At 41.0% G+C, this 15,179-nt stretch overlaps 2 protein-coding genes across 2 annotated transcripts; both read left to right on the forward strand.

Moving 5' to 3' along the window:
* The first annotated feature begins 786 nt into the window (after positions 1-786).
* slc35d3 (solute carrier family 35 member D3) lies at positions 787-3,995 on the forward strand. The gene is made up of 2 exons (XM_072656589.1): positions 787-1,234; positions 3,184-3,995. The coding sequence occupies exons 1-2, from the start codon at positions 787-789 to the stop codon at positions 3,993-3,995; spliced, it is 1,260 nt and encodes a 419-aa protein (XP_072512690.1).
* Positions 3,996-11,438: 7,443 nt separating this feature from the next.
* Positions 11,439-15,107, forward strand: pbk (PDZ binding kinase). Its single transcript, XM_072656590.1, has 8 exons — positions 11,439-11,471; positions 11,614-11,675; positions 12,416-12,509; positions 12,629-12,768; positions 12,971-13,140; positions 13,302-13,431; positions 13,514-13,693; positions 14,612-15,107. Exons 2-8 carry the CDS (start codon positions 11,618-11,620, stop codon positions 14,845-14,847), a joined length of 1,008 nt encoding a protein of 335 aa, XP_072512691.1. The 5' UTR covers positions 11,439-11,471; positions 11,614-11,617; the 3' UTR covers positions 14,848-15,107.
* The last annotated feature ends 72 nt before the right edge of the window (positions 15,108-15,179 follow it).

The raw sequence follows: 15,179 nt of genomic DNA on the forward strand, positions 1-15,179 counted from the left end.
CTACCAGAAATAGCTGGAGAACAGTAGTTCCCTCTATCTGGCAGGCATGGGCTGTTTGACTAGAGTATCACCACAACTGCTCAGCGCTGAAGCGGCAGTAATGGAAATGATTACCGATTCTTAAGTGAAGGGTAAACTGCAGTGTCACTCTTACAGTAGAGACGCGGAGTGTTTGGCGTTTAAAGCACACTGTGCTCCTCAAAGCGTGTTTGGGTAGGAGAAGGGGGGCGAGGCGAATTAAAAGTAGAAGGAAAAGTAACCCAAGTCGATGAGTGTAAGCGGATTGGCTGCAGTGGAGCCCCATGCAATCCGCTCACGGGGCTTTCGCAGTCATGGATCCGATGGAGCTGCGAGTCTCCGGCGTGGTGGGGCGTTACGCAGGAAGGGTTGAAAGAGAGGGAAAAGGGCGGGGGGCAGGAAAAGAGGGGATGAATGTGGGAAGGGGAGGGGGGCATCCCGCACACACCATTCCTCTTGGCTCTCACACGGTGGGCTGGATGGCGTGTGGGACGCACGGGACGGCAGGAAACCCCCACCCCCACCCCCACCCCCGACACCTCATTCAGCGAAATGATTCACTCTGCTGATGGCTGGAGCGTGTGGGTGCAGTAGGGCGCGCGTGCTGTGCGCGGTTTAATGCGGCGTTTCGAGCGGAAGGCTGGAAGGTGCGCGCGGAGATTTGGTTTTGCCCCCTAAGCTGTAAACTCGGACACTATTAAGGGAGAGATCAAACAAAAACAGCCCCTGAAGTTTACTGAAGGTCGTTTCTGTGTATAACCAGTGAGGATGGAGCGCGCCACGGAACTTTGCAAGGGCCGCATGCTGGGAATCTCGGTGGCCATTGCGCACGGAGTGTTCTCGGGCTCCCTCAACATCCTGCTGAAATTCCTCATCACCACCTACCACTTCACCTACCTCACCCTCATCCAGTGCATGACCAGCACCACGGCGGCGCTCACGCTCGAGACTCTGCGCAGGCTGGGCAAGGTGGACATCCCGCCCTTCAGCTTGCACCTGGCCAAAGTTTTCGCCAGCGTGTGCGTGCTGTCCACACTGCAGTCCACGCTGACCCTGTGGTCTCTGAGGGGGCTTAGCTTGCCAATGTACGTGGTCTTCAAGCGCTGCCTGCCTTTGGTCACGCTGGGCATCGGAGTGTGTGTGCTGAGGAACGGGACGCCCAGTGTTGGGGTGGTCGTGGCGGTGCTCATCACAACCGGAGGGGCAGCGTTGGCAGGTAAAACAGCGTCCATATCTGTTGTTATTACGGTGGGGGGAGTGGGGAAAGGTCATGCGTAAAATCAACTGACTCAAGTGTGAACACAAATAAAACTGTTGTGAAGGAAATACTAGCCAAAGTGTGACCTGTGAAACTTTTCACGTGCAGAAAAAATCAATGAATCACACTCTATCAACTGTATCAGCACGCTTATGTCCACCTACCTGCAGCTGTACTTTTTATTCCTATGCAAATGATGCCCATATCTGAATCACATCAATTTAATGCATCGCCCTTTTCAGTGTAATGAAGATATGCTGCCTCCTCCTCAGATTTTGAAACGCAGCTTAGTTGAAATGTGATTAACACACAATATGAAAAGGAGCCCATAACATGTAAATGTGCCTTATCTAACATTTAGCATAAGCCTGTATGTGAATTCTATAGCATAAAGGATCTTGGACTGTGCATTTCATAAAGCCACTAGCTGTTTACCAGCAAAGGCTATTTTTCAGTTTGATGGTTTAGCTTGTCAACAAGTATGACCAGCTCAGCTAAGCTGTTCAACCAGCATGTGTTGCACAACCAAGCTGTTCGACCAGCATAACTACCCTGACCCATGCTGGTTGAGCAGCATTGCAAGTTTGACTATGCTGGCTGACTAACATAACCAGCTTGACAAGTTGGTCAACCAACATAACCAGTATAACTAAGCTGTTCTACATGCAGATTTAGGTTGACCCAAGCTGGTCAACCAGCATAACTAGCTTGAACAAGCCAGTTGAAAGCATAACTAGTTTGATCAAGCTGGTCAACCAACATGGCTATCTTGACCCAAGCTGGTAGAAAGGCATAACTAGGTTGACCCAAACTGGTTAACCAGCATGACTGGCTTGAACAAGCAAGTTAACCAACATGGCCATCTTGCCCCAAGCTGGAGAACCGACATAATCAGCTTGCCCCAAAGTGGTCAACCAACATAAGCACCTTTTTGTGATGGTTTTACCGATTTATGCTGGATATCGAGCTTGGCTACCAACCACTGTGACCAGCAAAAACCAACTTACACCATCTAAAACCAGCTAGCAACAGAAGCTGGTTTTAGTGGATGTTTGAGTGGGGAACTGAAAATTTATGTCTATTGTTTCCTTATGTCCTTGCTGATTTTGGCTGATTCACTGGAGCTTTGGTCTTCTCACAGTACACTTCACTTCACTTGCATTATTATTCAAGTATATGTATCACATAAATAAAGGAACATCTTGTCTGATCACCTTCATTCTTAATGCACCTGCTGTAACATTTAGATCCCACAGTAAGTCAGAGATGGATTAGCTGTGTTAGATTTGTGGTGGGATTGAATTCTACAGGGCAGCAGACTTCCATCACTGCACTGGCCCACTTTAGCTTCTGTTTTTTTTTTTTTTTTTTGTATGTTTGAAGACTGCTTTCGTATATGTAAACGTTTTCAGCACAAACTGAAAGTTTGCAACAAAAAAAGGGCAAAGTTCCTTAAATAAATGTAAGGTGAGACCTTTTTAATTGTCTATCCAGTACATTCAGCAAAGCTGTACTAAAGGTGTATACTGGTGATGGTGCAAATGAACTGAAATCTGCCATATAAGTGTTCTGTATGCTGCTAACAGGCCTGCCGTAATATATGAGGCATGAAGCCCAAGCGTTTCTTTGTTAATGAGCACTATCACAAACTTTGCACAGAGAAGGTTTCTTATTCTTACATATTTAGTGTTACACATTGGATATTGTTAGGCATCTTTGCTCTTTTAGCTTCAGTGACCTCTTGAAAAACAATGCCATTTATTAACCACCGATTTGTGCTACTGCTTTTTTGGCTTTAAAAAGTAGCTAACAAATGATTTGTGCCAGCCCTAGTTAGGTTTTAGTACATTATGTTCTGATATATTCTCACTAATTAAAATTTTTGTGCTTTTGTGTTAATGCTACAGGTGCTGGCGACCTCACGGGTGACCCCTTTGGCTATGTGACAGGCATTTTAGCTGTGATTATCCACGCTTCCTACCTCGTGCTCATCCAAAAGACTGGAGCAGATAGCGAATATGGCCCATTAACTGCGCAGTACACTATCGCCATAGTGGCCTCCCCTGTACTGCTTGTTTGCTCCTTTGTGAGCATGGATGCCATTGACATGTGGACGTTTGAGGGCTGGAAGAACCCCTTCATCACAGGAATCTTCTGCTCCTGCATCTTCATTGGCTGTGCCATGAACTTCACCACACTGCACTGCACCTACATCAACTCGGCCGTGACCACCAGCTTTGTGGGAGTTGTTAAAAGCATTGCAACCATTACTGTGGGCATGCTGGCCTTCAGCGATGTGGAGCCCACCAAACTGTTTATAGCAGGTGTAGTAGTTAACACCATTGGCTCTATCACTTACTGCGTGGTGAAGTACTACGAGACCAAGAAGAAACTCAACTATCAGGATATGGATGCGGCAGCCAAGGACGACGAACCACCTGGAGAGCCATACGTAGATCCACCCCCAAAAGCTGATGGAGAATTGGAAAGTTTCGCTAATGGCAGCCTGAGTGGAGCGTTCAGTGGCAATGACCTGAGTCCAGTCCATGACAACAAAGTAGCAGAGTCCATAGAGTTAGAAAGACCAGCATTTCTGGAGAACGAGCAACCCAGTCAGTCTTTAAGTGACAATTATGTTGGTGTCTGGAGGTCAGTTCGCACCTTAAAGTTTCTAAAGAGGGACACCTTACTCGAGAACATGGAGGTGCAAAGTCCTTGATGAAGGCTCTCCTGTTTAAGAGAGGTTGCTAAGCATGCTAAGCTAAAGTGTCGTCACAGACTGATAGTGTGAACATGAGCAATGTTCGCCTGTTCCTCGCTCTCTTAAATGAGTAGCTCAACCAAATATGCTAACATGCTTAACAATGAATTGAGGTTAGTAACCACCACCAGCATAATGCCATTGACATGCTTATGGGTGGTTATTCACTGTTGGCATTAGCATTTCTGACTGATCTATTCCTTTAAACCTGGTTTTAAGGAAAGCAAGTATTTTTAAACAAGAATGTTATAGTCTGTTTGGGCAGCACTGTGTAAAAATCAGAGACCACCTATCATCAGTTTCATTTCCAGTCAGAACAGCCATCGATAGAGTACTTTATCAAGTTCAGTCTGGGGTCAGGAGACATCCTAAACACATTCAAGGATGTTGAGGTCTGGACTCTGGGATCGAATTGATCGAATGCTCCTCTGTTTAGTCTGTTTACTTTTCTCAGAAAGATCTTTGTGATTAGCTCCACATCTTTTCAGATCCACAGTGATGAGTATTGTTCTTACAGAGGAAGGATGAACACAAAAAAACTGTGGGTGTGTTCAGATCTTAAGTGAAGGAGAAGCTTGATTTTTTTCTTTTTTCCTAAATATGAATTCTATTTGTTCATCTGATAGGGGCATTTTTGATTGTTAGCGGTCTCTTTTTGTATATTTGAATCTATTTATATTATGTCTTCTCTTCCATCTTCTCCTTCATTAAACAAGTGGGCTATCTTATATCTAATCTCCTCAGAAATACCATACCTTGCACTTAATGAGTGCTTTGACTGGAAATGAAATAAATGAAAGGTGTCTCTGGCTTCACAGTACTGTATATCGTTTGGAGAAAAAAAAACCTATGTTGGCTGCTTTTAAGAGTGTATGAGTGATACACTGATATGTTTCATGCTGAGTGATCAGTTTCCCCAGTGTCGTTCATGGCAGTCAACTGATCCGAATGAATGAAAAAAAAAAAAATCTAGATTTAAAATAATAATAATAATTTCTAAATTGTGTCGACATTCAGTACATGCAGAAATCGGGCAGATGTACTGGTGTATGAAATGTGAAACAGAATCTGATCTATTTTGTTTTTAACGTTTATTTATATTTTTGTGCACGCACTGTCTGAGTTGTGTTCCATTTGAAATGCGAGATCTGCATGTTATTGTGCAAAGTCATTTCAAACTAGTTTTATATGAAAAGCTTGAGATGCTCATGTCATCTCTAATGATATGGCCTTTATTCAAGACATCCGCCAGCCGCCCTGGTCGAGCTGCCGCTGAGAAATGCCTCTGAATTGCCAGTAGATGGTTGTGATAAGGTTCACTTAACAGCAAAACAATCTAAATACATTCTGAAAGATCCAGCCAGGGGCAAAAAGATATTAAGTTATCCTTTAAGTTGAAGTCAGTATCATTAGAGCATGTGTTACCTCAGTTTGTACAGCTGAGAGGCTTTCAGCCAACAAAGCCTAAAGCACGACCACCTTCTGGGACCATGAGCACTGCAATCCTTTTCAAAAACTGTCTGAAGCAATTTCATATGTTCTGTGTAAAGGGATGCCTTCGTGATTAAAAGAGCGCATATCTGAATGTGAAAGCTTTCCAGCTTTTCTTTACCCCCTTCCCTCCCCTAATCTAAATGCACACACTTGCACACACACATACACATTTACAGTGGATCTGTCTCTGTAGTGTACCTGCAGGCTATGAGGCACAGGCACAAACTACAGGCCTAGTCAGCACTCTAGCTGAATGAAAATCCATCCCAAAGTGCCTTTGAAAGACTTCAGTTCGACTCTGTCTGTAAGAAGAAAAAAGATGGAACAAGAAATCCCTAAACTGATAACAAGCTACAAATCCATTTTCGTAGCCAAGGGAGGAAAGACGTAAAACTGACAGCATAAATGAACTCCTGCAGAGAGGAAAATGAAGTGGCATAAACATATAAATGAAATATAATAATTTAACTCTGCAGGAAGCAACACAAAAGTGCATTCATCACCACAGAGAACAAACTTCACAGTACAAGCATTTAACATTTATTGACTGGACTGTATGAGATCCAATCTGCTCTACTGAAGTGATGGAAATGCACATACCCCCCCCCCTTCCCTCCCTTACTCCAAATGTACTCTTTCAGTCTTGTAGCTCCTTTAGAAAATTAAAGAAGCAATTTCCCCCCAAAATCTATACCTTTAAACATGCCTTGACAAACTGGGTATATATGGAAAATTTTGTACATTTAATATTTGGCTAAACTGCCACCTTAGTGTCAGCTATGGTGTTCCACATTACTTCCTGGCTGTTTCTGGAGGAGAAAATGCTGATACAAGCATATATGCTACCTTACAGCTTCACCCATCTCTGGTAAACTCTCCGAACCAGTGGCTTTTTTTGCATCTTCCACATGTGCCATTGTATGATCTAAAGGATATACAGTAACTGTCCCCATCTCTTTCATTTTCAGCTCAACCGCTCTGCTGACTCTAAACCAACTATACACCAGGAGCCTTTGTTACCATGTTCAGTTTGACCAGGTTAAGAACAAAAAGATTTTTTTGTTTCATTTTGGCTCAGGGCATATTATGAAAGGATCATTTACCAGACACAATATGCCAAAGCCCTTGAAGCCTAACACATGAAAAGTTAATGAAATGAGAAAACCGCCTCAGACTCACAAAAGAAAGAAAAACATGGCCTAGTAGTTTCTCAAGAGCATCATATACTACAGAGATCATTTGAATGGTTGTAGAGTGGGTTTCAAATGACACCCTCACTGCTGTTTAATGATCATCTTTTTACAAAGATGTTCTTTGGAACCCTGGTCTGCTCTCCAGTGTCCCATACGGCTAATGACGGTCTGCAACGGAGTGTTTGTTTGCCTTTACTAGCCCATTTATTTCGAGCTGACTGAAATGCCCCTGTGAACAACTTTCTTTCTGCTTCATGAATTTGTTTTTACGGTGTATTCCATCAAGGTGTGCAGGCAGGAGTGTGTGAGAAACCATCATTCACACTTTATTGATATTTGAAATAAATAAAGCTTTCACACTACAGGGAAATGTCCTAGGGCAATGACCAGAGGCTGCTGGGAATTGTAGTGAAATTGGTTGTACTCAACAGTGGGCCAGCACAGCTCTCAGTTTAATCTCATGAACAGCAAAGGGTAAGTGTCTTTCCTATTAAGCTAAATGACTCGTATCATGGGAAACCGCAGAGTTTGACATAGTACCTAAACATTGTCAACATTTAAATATAGTGTAGTGCATGTCCTGCTCATGCAGTCCACATAGGCAGACTGTTTTGAATCCACAGTTTGTCAGATGTGTGTGGTTTTAGAGATTTGCAGCTTTAGTATTGCACTAGACATACAGTGCATTTAAGACAATCTTTTGCAATTTACAAGTCCATGAAACATCATTTGTTGGAGACTGGAAAAGAAACAAGGTAGCCATCTTGTTTGGCTACTGTGTGCATGAAACCATGGACCGTTCTACTGCTTTAGTCCAAACTGCAGCCCTCAAATACCCCCACTTACATTCAGAAATCCTTTAGTTTTTGTTTTGGTTATAGGAAAATCACAGGTTAACACTGCCAAACACTTTCTGCAGTTAAGCTTGGCATTCAAAACAACCATACTCCATCTTTGGCTGAAAACATTTTGCAGTTGTTAAGGACAATGAAAAGGCAAGGCAAGAGGAAAGGAAAGAGCTCCAACAAAAGAATTTATTACACATTTTCACACAATAAAACTGGAAAGATAAAAAAGGTCAATTACTTCAACTTCTTTGGACAAGATCACAAGGTGGTACCCATCCTCTAGCCTAGAGAACAGAGCAGTCCTTCCTTGTGTGAACTGCATCAGTTTTCCCTTACCTGTTCAAAACCCCAGACAGCACAAATAAAAGTCAAGCCTCTCATAACAGAGTTGGAGTGTGTTAGCAACACTTACCAGACATAGGCACACCCCCAACATAAGAGACACAGCCTGCCGTAAAGCTGGATTTAGGAGTGTGCTGGCAAACTACACACACCAATACAAGCGGCAATACCTTAATATGTTAGGATCTACCCGGCAATATACCTAAACCCCATAACCCAGCACAGAGGATAGCAGTGGCTCACTTGGCTCCAGCTTTTAAATGACTTTTAAATGACTTTAGGATTCTCATTCGTCAGTAGTCATCATGTGATTTACAAGGCTAAGCAGCTTCACCTGTGGAGGAAGCGACAGAGAAAGAGACAGATACACAAATGGGGAACTTAATTGCTTGCATTTAACAAACACGGTAGACTTAGACTTTATTACTGTAGAAAATCATTTTCTGGTATATCAGTTGACCAAAGAAATGTCATAAGTGGGCATATGTGGCAAGTAAAATATAACATGGGACTGAGCTGAGAAATCCCTTATTTTTAGTTACTAGCGTTGTAAACAGTATAGAAACTGTATAACCGCCCCTTACTTTAGTGCCAATTGAAAAGTTATGTTTGTCCTTCCGCACAAATGGATATGGATAGCAATGCTTAATTCTGAAAACGTCAATATTTTTAATGTTCCATAATAATGTGTGCAATGGGTTCAGATTCAGGTTGAGAAAATGCAGGGGGAAAAACTAACCTAATTGCTGTGAACTTAAACTGTGCTATCACTACACAGTTACCTCTACAAGTGTAGAAATGAATTATACTGAATGATCAGATTACATGTATGTGACATTTCTTTAGTCATTAATTCTGACATTAAATTGAATAAACCTTATGCATTTTATAGTGAAAGATCATGAAATGAAATGTTCTAAATTAAAAAATAATCTTTTTTAAGGAGGAGTGGAAAGTGACACATTTTGGCAGAGAAAGTCCTTTTCAAAACAGTACAAAAATACAGTGTGCCTCAGATATGGCCCAATGTACAGACATTTCCAGCTCTGACTTTAAACCAGTTTGATAAAGTCTCTTATAAATCTCTTATAAAGTGTTTGAATTAGAGTTGCTTATTTAGGTCGTCACTTCTTTTACAAATAGATGTACAGCATCCTTCAGTCAGCCCAGTTGAGAACACTAACAGCTGACATGATCACTCAGTTTGATAAATGAAGTCCACTCTTGCACAGTAGGCCTGCAGCCTATATTTCTCCAAGTAATCTTGCAAAGATACCAAATAGCATATCGTCACTGTTCAAAACAAATGTACTTTACAGGGGAAGGGAACAAGGTTGTTATCTTTTTAAACTATTTGGACGTACTGTGACAATATGACACACAAACAGAAACTCATGTGTCTGCTCAAAAACAAGCTATGGGCACTGCAATGCTGTCATGATGTTCACAGAAAAGCAACTTGGAGAAGCTCTTAAGAAATTCTGACTCTCTGAGTGGGAATCAGATTTTTACCAATTGGGGGTCAGAAAGCTTCCTAGTTCCCACTTGGTTATAAACACAGCAACACACTTAGACATCATTTTCATTAGTCTCGTATCTCCAGTGTTAAACTAAAGAAGCAAACGTCAGACTCCAAAATGTCTTGGCTGAGGGACTACATTAGTAAGGGGAACCACTTCAGTAAACTGTACAGAACTCAGTTCATTTTCAGTCTGTAAAATAAAGAGTGTCAACCATCAGAGACGTAAACAGGTAAACTGATCCAGACTATGAAATGTCTGTTCTGGACTGAGTCTAATAAGGAATTAAGGTCGCAACTTTGCACGTGTCTCTGCTGGCAGACATTTTTATTTCTTTTTCCTGCACATTCGCCAGGTTTATGGCTGTGCTTTGTTTAAGAAGATTTAGGGAAATGTCTTTGTTTCTACACTCTTAAAAATAAAAGGCCCACAAAGGGTTCTTTGAGCAATGGCATAATGAATTGTGCTAGAACACAGAAATGTGAGGGTGAAGAAGCTTTTACAGTTTAAATGACCTTCATTATCTAAATACAATTTAAAAGAAACATTTAAATAAAGGAGAATTTATAAACAACATATGAAAAAAAAAAAAACTAATTTGTCCTCTCATTGGCTAAGGGTGAAGTTGAGGTAATTTTCAGGGGGGCCAAATCAAATGTCCCACCTGGACCTGCAGGCCTCACTTTGGGCTGCCCTGTTCTAAACTGACTTCAAAGCTCTTTGCAGCACCTTTTTTTTATTATGTGGACATTCATTAAAGTGTCTAAATATTCTTCACACTCACACATTTAAACTTAAATTAATAATAATAATAATAATAATAATAATAATAATAATATTAAAATGAGCTCTGAAATCTTTTTTTTTTTTTTTTATAATGATTTCAGAGGGGGTTTTGTGATCCAGAACTAAACATCAGAAATGTACTACGATCAAATCCTCTCAGCAATATTCCAGCATCTAGTGTAGAGACAATTACTGCAGCAAAAGGGGGCAAACTCACTCGTAATACCCTTGATTGTAGAGGAAACACTGGTTGAGCAGATGGCTCCAAACCTTTTACATGTATTTTGTACGTGTACTTAACTCATACCAAAACTTAGGCGCGATGGGCCATGTCTTATAAGGTGTGGCTGTCGTAAAACATGACATTTCACAAACTGTGCCTAAATCTTCCACTAGTTCTCAGAGCACACATGCCCACTCCGCTGCCTGTCTGCGTTTCAGTAAGCAGGTAAGCCAAGCCCCTGTTGTTAGAGCTGTAAAACGCCGCCCTCTAGTGGTCACTGCCTGCTTGCTACAGACAGGGGTTCAGTCGGTGAACGTGCCTGCGTGACATACCCAAGTAAAAATACCCAAGAAAAATAGACTAACTTTTCCATTGTGTTTTTAGGAGACCTACATTGAGACATATTTCTGCGGGCTGCCTTGAACGTATCTAACACGTTTTACAACCTTAATGACAGACTTTGTTTTGTTGAATATCAGGAATTCAATAAAATGTCATTTATGCTTGTAACATTTGACACATACAAAATCAAGATCAACTTTTAATACCAGTTCAATCAAAGTATCACCACTATATGCACATAGGTACTGGGACACCTGCTCAATCGTCGTTTCTTCCTAAGTCAGGGTATTAAACACCGCTTTGTGGGACACCTCATCCCCCTCTCTGCAGGGACTAGACCAGCTGTCTGTGTGCGTTTGCAACATCAGGACATATAGCTAGTGTATTTCCTTCCACTGAACATTTGCTTACGTGTACAAGCGCGAATAACATTTTCCTCGTCCATATTCAAGTTCCGATACATCTGAAATGCTTCGGAACTTGTTCAAAAATATTGAAACACATACAGCTGTACTTACAGCGAGCAGCGCTTCTCTCACACTGCTTTTCCAAACGCGTTCGCTGCGGTTTGTCCCTCCGCGGAGTCCGTACTTCTTAAACGTCGCCTAACCGACCGGCAGGATTTGAACGACGGGCGCGATTTTCACCCACAACAACAGCAGCTGAAACCCCGCAGCGAGAAACAGGTTTAAACCCCCATATTCTGCTTTAAATTCATAGCAAGCGCACTGATGTGTGAGTAGATGTTCCCTGGGTGAGTAATAATGAGTCGTTCTTGTGGGAAATGGATGATTAATGCGTTATTTTCTTCTTATTTGTGAACTGTAGTGAGATGGAGAGCAGCGCCAATTTCAAAACCCCCTGTAAACCGACCCGGGTTAAGAGTTCAGGTACGGGTTTAACACACACACACACACACACACCTCTAAATCTAAAAAAATTGCTTATTTAAGTTGTGATGCTCTTTATGTTGTGTTTGTATATGTTTAATGTTCAACAGAAACAGGACAGGCCCACGTTTGTATCACATCTCGTGGATATTGTATAATTAGTGAATTAGCTAGCTAGCGATATAGCTAGTATTCTAACAAATAATGCAAATGTCTAACATTTTAAGCAGTTTTAACCCTTTGGCGTTAGAGCTTGTAGTCTGCTTATGTGTGGATGTCTGGTACCCGGGTTTCTGTGTGTAGCTAGAGATACAATAAGGAGAAAGTAGAAGGTGACCCAGTCCTGGTCCTGTAGCCTCGCTGCTCTGCACAGTCTTGTGTTTTCCATGATCAACAAGCCATGATCTGCTCATCAGAGGCTTTTACACAGTCTTGTGGAGTGTGTGCTGGCACATATATTTTAAATATTCTACTTTTATGCTGAAAAATGAAGGAAGTGTGTGTTTAGTACAGTAGTTAGCTACTGTATTAACAGGGCGTTTCCAGTATGTTCATCGGTTATGTTTTGTGCCAATCACAACCGAGTCTTTACTTTTTTTTTTTAATTCAGGATTGCACAGAAATCTGATTTGTTCAATTTTGAGTCAGATGACCTTTTATGGATGAAACATTTTATCAGTACACGATAGTCTTTGTACAGTACAGATTCAGCATGTCTCTGCCTCTGTCTCTCTCACCAGCTAGTGCCTGTGGCACTCCAGTTAATATCCCAGCCTCTCCGTTCATGAAGAAGCTTGGATGTGGCACAGGAGTTAATGTCTATCTTATGAACAGGTATTCTGATTGGCCAAGATCTGCCGCTGCTGTTTGAATGAGTACTATACAAAAAATGTAAAACGTTACTCTTTACCAGCTGGAGTAACCTTATGTATGTATAAAAATAATTATTTCAGAAATGGAAAACAGACTCATTCACCCTGGGCTGTAAAGAAGATCAACAGCAAGTGTGCAAAGAAGCAGATAAACATCTATCAGAAGCGTCTGACTGAAGAGGCAAAGATTTTAAAAGATCTGCAGCATCCCAACATTGTTGGTAATTACAGCTTTATATTTGTCTGTCTGTCTATCGTTAGTGCCGCCATAATTGAAACAATCTACAAGACATTTCTTAACATTTTATAGGCTTTTGCCAATATAAAAATGTCCGCATGTGCTGTAGTTCTAATTTTATTTAGCCACAATTCAGCTGATTACACTCGGTAATCAGTATTGTTGTTCTGCCTTCTGAATGACAGGCTTCAGAGCCTTTACCACAGCAAAAGATGGCTCCAAATGCTTGGCTATGGAGTATGGAGGAGAACAGTCTCTCAATGACTTGATTGAAAAGAGGAGAGAGGAGGGATTACAGGCATTTCCGGTTGCCACCATTGAAAAAGTTGCCCTCCATGTAGCTTGTGGCTTACAGGTATGGTATAAATAACTTACATACAATACATTTCTAAATGTATTTTCCACTGTTACATATTTACATGAAACAAAATTATTGCAATTTTGTGTTCTGTTGTTAGTTTAAGTTTCAAATGCCTTTCAGTTCCTCTGAGGTAAGATATTCCTGTTTTCTTTCAGTATCTGCACAATGAAAAAAAGCTCCTGCACGGAGACATGAAATCATGCAACATTGTCATTAAAGGAGACTTTGAAAGCATCAAAATCTGTGATGTGGGCGTGTCCCTTCGGTTAGATGAGAATATGCAGAGTAAGTAAAGTGTTCTGATGTGTTGGTTTATTCAGCGTATATTTAAAAACTTAACATCTCCGTTTAATCTTTCTCTTTTCAGTAAGCAATCCAGATGCCTGCTATATTGGAACAGAGCCATGGAAGCCCAAAGAGGCCCTGGAGGATGGGCTGATCACTGACAAAGCTGATATTTTTGCATATGGACTCACCCTGTGGGAGATGATGACTTTGTCTGTGCCTCACCTGGAGATGCTGGACAGTGAGGGTGATGGAGATGATGGTAAACTGATTAATTATACATTTTATACTATGTACTACTTACCCTACCCTTCCATTTCTTAGCATCTACAGGCTAAATTCAGTGCCTCATTGGTGTTGATGCTTCTGTTTAAGTCTTTTCTGTTCCTGGTTCCTATATCCGTACACTGGTGCAAGTGAAGATTGCTGCCATTGCAACAGTCCTGATATCAGAGGAGTTACCATACAGAGAGATTTAAAAATGTCCTCAAAGCTTTACTGTTGGAACTACATGTAAATATATATATTATATAATATTTTAATTAATATATTATATTTAAAAAATTATAATATTTAATATTTTTGCTATTCCTTAAATTCTACCAGTAAGTTTCTGAAAATTAACTTTGAGAATCACAGGTTTCATCCTTTTTTTTTTTTTTTAGTAGATTGGGAACTTGGCTTCTTCCTGTGTTCAGTTTTGGTGGAGGAATGGCATTTGTTTTTTTGTTTAAACACACACGTTTGTGTGTCACGTGTGTAATATAATACAGGATTTTACACAAATATTACTACTGCATCAGGCCACAATGCTTCTTTCCCTCTAGTCACTATTCTGTATCTCTCAGCTCCTCCACAAAAACATGTGCCGGAGGGGTGGCACTTCCCAACTGTAGAGGGAGCCCAGGAGCAAGAAATACCAGTTCTCTATAATTCTGTTGTGTGCATTTTTTGCTGTTTACAAATAAGCATTTAATTAAAAGCTCCATATGACCCTTGGGGAAGTTTTCACCTCAGTAGGGATTCTGATAGGAGCCTGGTCTTGTGTGACTGAAAGTCACTGACACAGCTTTGCTTTCTTTTGGTATGTTGAAAGCTGAAAACCACTAAAACGAAAAGTGACAGTTTACTCTACGACTGGGACTAAGGAATATAAAGTGACCTTCTTTCTTCCTTTCAGATGACTCTTTCGATGAGGATGACTTTGATGAAGATGCATATTACGAGAGACTGGGGACCCGGCCTCCACTGGATGCAGCCACTCTGGGGGGTGCCTATCAGAGGATGGTGGAGCTTTTCTGTCTCTGCACTGAGGAGGACCCCTGCAAAAGACCTTCCGCTGCACACATTGTTCAGGTGCTGGAGTCTAACAGTCAGCTTGATGACAAAAGTAATGAGGTTATTGTCATTGACTAATATGGATATTCACTTAAGCCATATAAAAAATGAACTGTCTGTCTTTCTCTTTCCTGTCCTGTTATTTTAAGATGTGCCTTTCAAAGCTGTCCTGTAAGTGTTGTCTGTTTTTATTATTGTAATGGAATCAAATTTGGATTCTTCTTTTTGGTTGGACCTAATTTGTAAATAAATGGAATTTCCTGGATATTAACTTTTGTATCAGGTCATAGTCAACATATATTTGGAGGGACATGTACCCTTCACAATTCAGATTAAAATGTCCCCCCAATCTACTGCTGTTAAAAAAAAAAAAAAAATATATATATATATATATATATATATATATATAT

Source organism: Salminus brasiliensis, chromosome 1, assembly GCF_030463535.1.
Source record: "Salminus brasiliensis chromosome 1, fSalBra1.hap2, whole genome shotgun sequence".
Classification (NCBI taxonomy): domain Eukaryota; kingdom Metazoa; phylum Chordata; class Actinopteri; order Characiformes; family Bryconidae; genus Salminus; species Salminus brasiliensis.

Excerpts from the sequence above, each read along its gene's own strand:
- slc35d3 (XM_072656589.1), top strand. The coding sequence starts at position 787 with ATGGAGCGCGCCACGGAACTTTGCAAGGGCCGCATGCTGGGAATCTCG. Across the intron at positions 1,235-3,183 it reads CGGAGGGGCAGCGTTGGCAG|GTGCTGGCGACCTCACGGGT; the intron begins GTAAAACAGCGT and ends TTAATGCTACAG.
- pbk (XM_072656590.1), top strand. The coding sequence starts at position 11,618 with ATGGAGAGCAGCGCCAATTTCAAAACCCCCTGTAAACCGACCCGGGTT. Across the intron at positions 12,769-12,970 it reads GCAGCATCCCAACATTGTTG|GCTTCAGAGCCTTTACCACA; the intron begins GTAATTACAGCT and ends TCTGAATGACAG. Across the intron at positions 13,141-13,301 it reads ATGTAGCTTGTGGCTTACAG|TATCTGCACAATGAAAAAAA; the intron begins GTATGGTATAAA and ends GTTTTCTTTCAG.